The 10,909-nt window shown below is 35.2% G+C and overlaps 1 protein-coding gene across 1 annotated transcript in view; it reads left to right on the top strand.

Moving 5' to 3' along the window:
- The first annotated feature begins 295 nt into the window (after nucleotides 1-295).
- LOC105389437 (dual oxidase) overlaps nucleotides 296-10,909 on the top strand; it is a 49,203-nt gene continuing 38,589 nt past the window's right edge. The window contains exons 1-2 of the mRNA XM_048622382.1: nucleotides 296-623; nucleotides 5,568-5,662. Of these exons, the coding sequence (XP_048478339.1) occupies nucleotides 5,584-5,662 (79 nt within the window). The 5' untranslated portion in view covers nucleotides 296-623; nucleotides 5,568-5,583. The remainder of the gene's footprint in view (nucleotides 624-5,567; nucleotides 5,663-10,909) is intronic.

The following is a 10,909-nucleotide window of genomic DNA, read 5'->3' as shown; positions in this document are numbered from 1 at the left end:
ATAGTCCATGCGAATAATCATTAAGTCCCGACCAGAGTTCACACTAGACGTTATTAGCCGTTTCAGACAGACACGCCAATGCTGACATTAGCTTTTATTAGTCTACACCATTATTTTTATTAATATTGTATCCTTTGTTTACCCGATCAATGTGATTGTCTCAGTAGACTCCGCTTGTTTTTATCCGCGACTAACTTGGTCACGCACGCAGAGGCAGCTCATTCGAAGACGTGCTCGCTGCGTGTGAGGCAACTTGGCGAATCTGGCTCTGCTCATTCAGCAGGCGTAGGATGGCGTCGACGTCACGGCCCCCTCCACCGGCCGGCGGGCGCTCCACGGCCGAGACTTTCTCCTCGCGACACCTCGCCGCCGGAGAAACGGCAGTCGCCGTGAGCTGATCGCTGAACCGCACGCCAGCTCCTGCGCACGCGCACAACTCACTTCCGCGATCGAATACCCGCTTTCGCTCCGTAAACAGTCCGTGTGCAAATCATATTTTCCGTTTTCTCATCAACATTGCAAAATTTACGCTAAATTGTACTTCTACACCGGCGGATTTATTCGGTGTCAACAAATGTGGTGTTTCTTGGCGCTCGTTGGAATAATGTCTAATTGGAGTTGAGGTGAGTTGGTTTGCCTTTCTAGTAAGATGCTGGCTAGCTGGTGGTTGCTATGCGATGACATTCGATGATAACGCGCCGCGCGGGCCGCGGTGAACGCAAGGACGGCGCGAGCCGCTCTGGTGGACGGAGCCTCTAAACCTCTAAATTTGTTCTTCATATCGATATTCATATGTGAGATTCGTTAAGTTATATATCTCAGCTTATAAGTTTCCCGATACATTTCCATTCGCAATGCTAATGCTTATGTTATACTACTAACCTCTTGTTTTGTTGATATGGAATAAAAAATAGGTTTTAACTTTTTTCCTAAACGCCTAACAACTTCATAGAGGACAGGTATAAATATTTGTCAAGCCACTTTGTTAACCCTCCTTCATCGAGGTATTTGCAAGAATCATTACATTAATGCACACTTTAACCTTAACGTTTGTTAGGTTTTTGTAACCTCTTAGAGGTTGTTAAAGAGCTAATATGCAGGCTTCTAAGCAGGTAAGCCCCTAGAAATTTCATAATAAGTTATTTTACTTATGTTATACTCACACGCGTACATAGCACATTAGTTTCCTGAATTGATTTCATATAAATATGAATATATTCTCAAGCTTTTATTAAATGATCGCGGAATCGCGGATCTAAAGTCTCCATAAATTATTACTATGGTATCTCTTGTATATAGTTTAAAGTGAGCTATGAAGATCCGGCCAGTGACCTAACCGCTAGCACATCGGATCCTTATGTATGTTGTGTTGCATTCAGTCTGCATACATAAACATAATAGAACGAATACTAACATAAATTAGATATATTCATGTGTGTACTACAATTGTTTGATTTTTTTGGACAAAAATGGTTGAATGGGATTCTTAAGGTTATTTTTGCTTTGTCGTACCTTCATTAATTTCATTATTGGTTAAATATAATGTTTGTATTAACATCGTTTGAAGTCACAAAGCACACAGATAGGAATTAAATTTTTCGGATTAATGATGATGTTAATTTCTAGTCATTTTCAAAACTAATTTAGTGCCCATTATTGTTTTACAAATCTGATTTCATTCACAAAAGTATTAAGTAAGTATAGTATGAGAACATTTTAATCAGTAAATAACTGTTCACACAGCATAGGTACAGAATCAAATACATAGGTAATCAAACTCTTTCAAAATAGTTATATACCTACATATAACTAAACAAAGATCATAAATCTTACAGAATAATTAATTGTTTTAAGTCTCGACCATCTGTCCAAGGGAATCCGAAACTAACGAACGTTTGATACTAACAAAGATAGCAGTAGTACTGCTCCAAGCACAATGAAGTATTTGTTAATTCAACCTTGTGCTGTTAAAATATGGGTCAATTTTGCTAGCCAATTACTTAAGTAATGCAATTATACATGACCGCCCATTATCTTATTTGGTAAATCTCAAACGGATGATGTGTAGTGAGCAAACTACTATTGAAATCGGAGTAGGTACATATTAGGGTTTCCGGATCATCAAGTCACTATTTACTCTAGCTTAGAAAAAATCGACCATTGCTTGAAATGCTTGCTTGCCTTCCTAAAAGATAAACATTATAAATACTAATTAATTTCATATTAAGTGGGCTTCAGCTTTGTTCTGTTTTCTTGGGGTTTCAATTCGATTCAGTTTTGGAAACTCCTGAAAATCAAGTATTAAAAAGTATTCAACATTTTTGTATTGATTTATTATGTTGTAATACTTGTAATGTACAAACTGGTGTTATTTATTTATGTATGCTTCTGTCTCGCAACGCACGCAGCTGGAGTGTGCCTCAGGGCGCGCTATTGAAGGAAGGGCCCACATCTATGTCGCTGGTATTTGAAACCAATCGTTCAACCTTCGCCAGAGATTAGACAGTCACTTCATCATGTCTAAAAGCAATATGTACCACATATTTCATGTATAACATGAATATCTTAGTGAAGGAAAACTACTGCCTTTAAAAGAAGTGGTTGCTATACCTTTAGAACTCAGATTTGAGTCAATCTGTGAAACTGTAAGTACTTCAATCCCGGCAACTTTAAATCTTGCTGGCATGCATGCTATTCCCTTAAAACTTTGTCAGAGCTTAGCCATGACTTGCGAATCAATACATTCAATCACTAATTATGTGCTAAATAAAGCTGATAAGGAAGACAAATGTCCACATCGCATAACATCAAACCGAACCAACCATGAAAAGCTAATCACGATAGACAATACAAAGACAGCCTGCAGACTCTAATTGGCGATGGCGGTAACTACAATTTTCTTTGTCTTCTCTTCCCCACACAAAGACATTAGTCGCCTCAAATAGTTGATAGTAAACGTAAACACGGGGACGTCCTTGCTGTGGTCGATGAGACACGAAGAAGCTGATGCAAGTGCAATATCTTCAGTTACGCAACCGCGATGTAGGTCAGCGCGGCGACGCTTCTTTCCGCTGCGCATTCAATGTTTGTGATACCTACTGCTTGCTTACTTGAAGATGCTAAGGAGGTATAAGTAGACGTACGCTTAAGTTGATGAGTTTTTCTAAAACTTACATACTATTTTATTCTGTTTCAATACCCTTAGCTCTTGCATGTAGGTCTAAACCCAGTTCCCAAGCTCACCCTCTACGCTGATCCAATATGGATTGGTGGATCCACACATCTGGTCATATACTTATTGTAGATGTTCAGGTATTTTACGATATTTTACTTTGGCGTAAGAGGTATGCGCAATGATAAATTTCAAAGAAACACTGGTATAAAATGTCACAGGATCCAAGCCATCAACTCTGTAGTGAGCGCTATGAATCAGACCTCACCGAAAAAAAATACACCCGGAATACGATTATGATTGCCTTTTTAAGTTGCATTGAGTTTTGATAATATTTATATTATTAGTAGGTAATCTGCGTGATTTATTAAAATTGACTAATACTAGCTTTTGTTACCTTCTAGCTGAATTCATGTTATATCTTTTCATAGCGTTGTGGTGGGTAGATATTTTGCGTGGCTAGTGGGATATGGCAGAGCGATCACTTCAATGATCTTTGAACTTTACATCTGTCAAGTCACGTATCATTCATGTTGTTATTAAATTATAATATAACAGCAATGGACACAAAAAGGTATTCCAAATAATCTGTATATATGTATAAAAGAAGAAAGTGACTGATTAGGCAACAACGCATGGCCCAGACGGCTCAAGCTACAATCATGAAACTTGGCACGTAAGTTCCTTAGGTAGTGTAGGTGAGCACTAAGAAAAAAGGGCATTAAAGTTAAGGGCAGAAAACATTTTAAGGCGAATTGAAGCTCGGGGGAACAGCTAGTTTTGTTAAGTATAGGCATAGGCATATGTGACTCAATCTTACAAATTTTACAGAGTGAATGCTTTATATCTTTTTTTATTTTGACACAAAAATAAATAATATATTAATATAAATATATAATAAGGAGACATTTAAAAGGATCTAAAGGTACCTAATATTTTTATGAAAACATCATTATTGTGCCATTAATTCATTGGAATCATACGGTGAACCAGTTGCCAAGTTATAAACCAGTATTTCCCAAATGGGATGAATTAGCATATCGCTGTTTAAGTATATTGAGATTAAGCTAAGTATACTTACATGCCTACAGATATTCATGAGGACTATAAATAATTGGTCTACTGTGAAGTGTGCAAATGCAAATAAAATAAGTAAAATAAGGCATATGTCATGTAACCTATTAGTTATTAGTAAGTATTTACTGTAGGCGTGAAGCAGCTAAACTTGATTTACGAATATAAATTTTGATAATATTGTTTATTGTTTTTGTATTTAATCGAAAACATGTAGGCATGGCTACCAAGAAGTATGTAAATTGTCACATGTAAGTGCCTGAATGGTCAAGTTTACGCCCTCAAGTACATCAAGCCGGTAATGTTCGCCAAAAGACTTCTGAACTTTAGTGAACTTTAACGTTCAACGACCCCAGTTCTGTATGATGAATGACACACGTATCCACATTTCGTTAAGTAATGAAATAGGCTTTTCGTACTTTGTTTTTTATTTATTTAGGTACATACTTACGAATAATACCTGCCTACAGTGTGAATGAGAATGTATCTTGCAGTAAGGAAATCTAGCCTTGATACCCACAACCTATGTCTAAGCCATCTCAAAAATAGTTTCCTATCTGTAGAGCCAAATAACTGTAATTGCTAAACTTTATAATTATTGTAGTAGTCTCAATCATAGATTGATATTTTCTAGACCGTAACGTGTGCAGTATAATTTGCATACCTAAATGTTCATATAAATCTGGCGGTTTCTTCGTTGTTAGTATCTGTATATGTATGTACCTGTACATACTGGTATACTTTTTAGTTTAAGTATACCAAAATAAATTGATCATTACGTTTGCGTCGATCGCCGATAAAACTCCACTCTGTTTATAAGTATTTACATAGATGTTGGTAGGTATATACAAGGTACTATCCGGATGAATGATAAAATTCCTATTCGTTCGTGACATGCGATTGACGCGAAGATTACTCGCCATCTCAATCAAGCCTCGAGATGTTTGATGATGATTGAATACACCATTTGTAGTTTTAAAATTTAATTAACAAAACATATAATAAAAATACGTTTTTTTGTTATATCAGTCAGAAGAATAATTTTTACCAAATTAAGTATTGTGCAAAAATATCAATTCCTCTTCATTTGGTCATTAAAAGACTGAAACGAATATGTTCTGTAGAATTATGATAACACGAAACAGAGGCATTCTTTGTAAGAATAAGAAAATGCAGAAACATTTCACATTCATTGGTTGCATATTTGTCTTTCTGTGACTAACTAATCTCTTTGTGAAATTTTGGGAATAACCCCTTTTGTGCTGGTGATGTCACCCATTAATTACCACATGTAGTAATCGAATACTATACTTTGTTCCAGATTTCCACTATACACGATGGCGCGATGCTCCTCCAGCGCGGTGTGGACACTCGTAGCGCTCGCCGCCCTCGTCACACCCTGCCTGTCAGATCCTGGTAAGTTTCTCACTTTACCTACTTGTTATAAAAGAAAAGTCTATCAGCTATCTAAAAGTAAATAGCAGGGAGATGCAAAGAAAAATATGAATGAGTGTGATTTCTACATACTTTTAGTTCAAGTTATATTTTATATCTTTGATAAACAATACGAACTAGATGGAGATGGAGCAAAAGAAACGTCTCGACTTAACACCTCACTACCCAAGTAATCTAATATTTTGATTATTTTTGATAAGTTCTATTAGAAGACTGGTGACTTTATTCATTGGTAGGTAGCTATACAGTATACACTTTCATACCTGGTCAAACTCACTAACCGTCTATTGAAGCTGACCGTATAGGTACAAACCTCTGTCAAAACCTTGAGAAGTGACTGAAGCATTAAAATGTAGAGTAGGTGTGTATCCTCCACAAACCGTTAAACATGCAAAGCGGATGTCAACTGTAGGTACAGTCAAGCAAAAACACAGTAATCCACCCCAGAGTAATTTGGAGAATTCAATTAATCATCCTAGGACATAATCGATACTCTATGTATTTTCATATTTCGGTATGATACACCCAAGTTACCACAATACCTAAGACAGTATTTAATAGATGTTTAGCGCTGTCAAAGGTCTACAAAATCTGTCAAATTAAATTTTTAACACATGTTAAACAATAATTAAAGTTTTTTGTGGTAATAATACAGTATATCTATGGCAAGGCCCAAAGTGTTCGCGTCGGGTTGGTATACAAATATCTTGTGCCGACTGTACAATGCGGATGTAAATGTTACACTTATGAATACGTTTACTAACTGAAGTAGACATCAACCAAACAAGGATGTGGAGTACCTATGTGTCTCATTCACGTCTATACCCCGGCTCCGGTCACGATCATACATATTGTACTAACTTATTTTATGCTCATTAATAAATACGAATAAATAAAGCAGGCACTCTGTCCATGATGGTTACTATGCAGAGCAATACTAGTACGGTATTAAATTTATTTCATCATAATTGTATTCATTGGTAAGTTGTTGTATTAATCAAATTACCACAACTTTGCATGACTTTTGAGTCCTGTCTACATAATTATACATATGCCAACTTAGTTGATCTCAATTCTGTGACGTCACAAAGCTGACATTTAGCTGCGCACGCGCCGGTCTGACATCTGCGATCCTTTCCCCGCGACCTTGGAGCACCGCTTCCATTTCCGGTTCTTCATTCAAGGATATAGCAATTAAATGTAGTCTAGATGAGCTAGAAGTAATCATTAAATTCTGCATTCAATCCATTCCAGTATCTTCATCTAACAACTTAAGTACAGTACTGCATTAAGTACATACATGACTGTACTTACATACATACGTATACAATTTTATTTTTATCTTCGTTAAATGCAAAGACAAGGTTTAAGTCAATTCTTTCAATCACTTTACAAAGTTGCCTGTCTAGCTAATCAACCGTGCTAATAATTGTTGCTATTGAGAAAAGAAGCACAGTGTAAGAAGAGTCTACTACATTTAATAACAGTTTTTATACCTTCCTTGTAAGCGCTCTTCCATTACCTGTATCACTGTACGATACTAATAGCTAAAGTATGGATGTTGAGGTGCCAGATTATTCGTATAGCAAATGACTTTAATTGCGTTATGGGCCCTTGACATTCTCGCAGGTACAATAGTGGTCAAGAGCGAATTTATTCTACGCATCGTGTGCGTCTTTAAATGCCAAATTATTAGAAAACATTATGTCTCAATAGGCGAGTAATTATAAAGTATTGGTATAAATACAAAGATGTTTATTATGGCTCACGTGATAGGTCGCAAGCCGTATCGCCGTTCCTGGAATGGCACTTATGGTACACATCTAGAAATGTAGATGTGCAGGTTTCCTCACGATGTTTTCCTTCAACATAGTATAAATTGTACTCCAATTCCTTATTTCTAAAGATTTCATTGGTAAATCCAAGGATTACTAAGGAACCAATGACCTCAGGAAAGAAAGTCGAGATTTAAAATTAAAATATATTTTATACATATTTGAGCTACAATGAAAGCCTAGGTAGGCTTTCATACCGTAATAAATTGCGCTGTGACAATAAAATTACGTCTATAAAATTTACATGGATATCTTTTGTTTATTTCTGTTCCACCAATGTAATTACCCTCTTTCCATACAAGGAGGCGCAACCGTCTTGGAAATCGAAGATACAGCGAATTGGCATGTAAAAATGATGGTTTTGATAAATTTAACCACACATGATCTACTGGCAAAAACTGAAAAAAATGCCAAAGAAATATGTAAGTATTGAGAGCATTCAAGAGTATTTACTTAAAACATCTCATACCATCGCTCGCAACCCATCACGTCCCCACTGCTGGGGTACGGGTCTCCTTCCTATGAGTAGAATGAATTAAAACAAAATAATTGTAATTTCTATAATATCGGAAATGTTATTCCGGTAAAGTTCAAAAGCATAAAATGTATCGGTAAATGTCAATTTATCTGAAATATTTGTTGGAGTTTAATTTAACATTAAAATGTAGTACTTCCTTGTCATTTCCCTTTAACTAAACTGACATTTAACTTACTACTATAAAAAGAAAGGGAAATACTGTACTGGTCTTTTTTTTATTTATTGGTGGACTATCTGAAGATTAATAGCAATTTGTAAATCCGACAAAAAAATTGTCTTGTAAATTCAATTTCGAAGGAAACTGGGAATTTATCACGACGATCAGCGCATTTTTGTGAAACCTTCTTCAATTTAACTAGTGTTTAAATACGGTTTCTTCAAATAATGTTGATTGTTGAGTGCAATTTAAAACTAATCCGCCCATCAAAATGTACTTCCGAACAGGCATAGGCGGGGTATTTGTATACTTCAAACATAGTTTGAATAATGAAATAAGATTTTGTATTATGCCATTCGTGTAAATATTATTGATCGGCATTTTCTATGTTTTGAGTCATACAATACATACGATAAAATTTTGTATTATTAACAAAGATAGAATAATTTTAAAAATAAGATGTCCTGTCTCTATATATATAATTATGCTATAAAATATGTCGATAGAACTTACTGAAATCTATTTTCTGTAATATTTTAACTGAATTCTTGGTTTTAACAGTACCTACTGACTATGTATTGAGTATTGAGTATTGAGTATGTACTTACTAAATTAAAATCAATATGCCGGTGTTTTAAAGACTGTATGTCTAGGATGTATGAAACTAACCCACAGTAGGAGAAGCCTTCATAATGTCACCGCGATAGTGAAAGTCGAAGGCCGGTGATAACTATTGCTGTGACGTAAGCCAGCGTGCGACCAAACGGTGCCGGTGTACGGTGGCATATAGTACGAGATAGTTTCGCCAATAAAAAATATTCTTTAACGCTAAACATGAAAGGGGGGATTTATACATACAAAAATATGTGTATTATACTTTTTCATAGTACTTAATTGGTCGACGACGCCAGAAAAATAAAATAAAAGTTCCCTGAATTTCTGTTTTCAGGATATAGTATACGCTTTTAAGTTCACATTGCCATTGTATCATACTCGTATAGTAATTACTTATTATTTATTATTATACTCATATGGAATGATAGGTACCTACCGTTAAATAATCCGCAAATATTCAGTGGTATTAGGCGGTATATCGTATTGTCATCTATAGGTTAATCAAACTTCCGCTTCCGCCTCTATTTGAACCTTTTGCAAATTGTCAAGACACTTAATACATGCGTATGTCATCATAACCTAATAAGCAAGTATCTGTAAATTATGAACTTATGCGATCTCAATTTTCACAAATTGATTTATCATCAAACTTTTTTTGCCTAAAATTATGCATGTGAATATAAAGTATAGCTATTATGTATGTAATAGTAAGCCTATACATTCGCGTCAGTTTTATGACTTAATCATAAACTAAAGAGGATGTTAATTGCGATTTATCGTTTCCTTATAGATTCATACAAATGTTATGTTTACATAGTAAAGTATTTAGTTACAGGTATGCTTATACTGCTCCTCCTACGAAAATGTATTGTAAAAATATTTATCGAAGCCCTACGTCACCAACTAAGTTTAAAAAATATACATATAAATCCTAGAACGAGATTACTGTACCTCTAGAATGTCCCTCTGAGCCACCTTTGAGGTACCTTTTTTAAAACCTTGTAAAAGTACAAAAACTTTTTTACGAGTAGACAAAATCTACATAGTTATCCGTAATAACTGTATTGTAATAAAATTACAAAATTATCAAAGGACTAGCTTTTAAATCAAATCAAATATGCTTAACTAATTGCATTTTTAAGCTAGAATTTTGTTGAGATGAAGTTGTTTGTCATGCATGATCTCATTTTGGAGTAAAAACATTTATTAGAGCAAAAACGTTCTAGCCGGATTTGTTTTTCTTTTATCCGACTCAATAATAGACTTCACAAAAGTTCTTAATGCCGCAAAAACTGTGAGTAATCGATCTTTAATTTTCCATAGGCACCTTATTCATTTTATAATACATAGTATCGAATATCATAAAAATGTGATCCAAATAACATTTTCGACCCCAATAACTTTAGAGACATAAATGAAAGTTCTTAAGTACCTTATGCGTATGAATATACATAGGTATTTATTCATTCAAACCAGCGAAGCCTTGCTCCATAGTCTTGAATAGTGCCCATACAGCAAATTTACTAGAAGACTTTTTACTGATCCTAGTACGATATAATTAGTCCTAGTTCCATGTCTGACTGTCTGTCTATCTGTCAGCATAACCTAGTTCCTTGGCTGTCAGTGATCGTGCTACTAACATGTCAGTCTCGTTAGTAGGGAGCATAATTTATTGTTTTCAATATATGTTAATAAAACTCGGTATTTTAAATTATTGGTTGTTTATGTTTAATTAAAAACGCAGTTTAAGGTTTAGATTGACATATGGAGTTGGATTATTTACGCTAATTATGTTTAAAGAGTTGACGCCTGTTTTTCTGCTAATCATTAGCAAGCAAATTGGAATCTAGGTGGCCTGCAGCTTGCAGGTGACAGCTGATATGTTGTTATTTGATAATCATGTTGATGCATGAGAAGGGTCCGCAAGTAAATATTGAAGTAAATTTTACCTTTGACATAAATAATCGGAACCAGAGGTATCACTTCACTACACTACGAATCACATTTAATAGAAACCCGACCCGATTCTTACCATACGATGCATTGTCACATCTACGTTGTAT

The sequence above is a fragment of the Plutella xylostella genome, chromosome 8 (assembly GCF_932276165.1).
Source record: "Plutella xylostella chromosome 8, ilPluXylo3.1, whole genome shotgun sequence".
NCBI lineage: Eukaryota > Metazoa > Arthropoda > Insecta > Lepidoptera > Plutellidae > Plutella > Plutella xylostella.
This window is presented reverse-complemented; position numbering and strand designations above follow the sequence as displayed.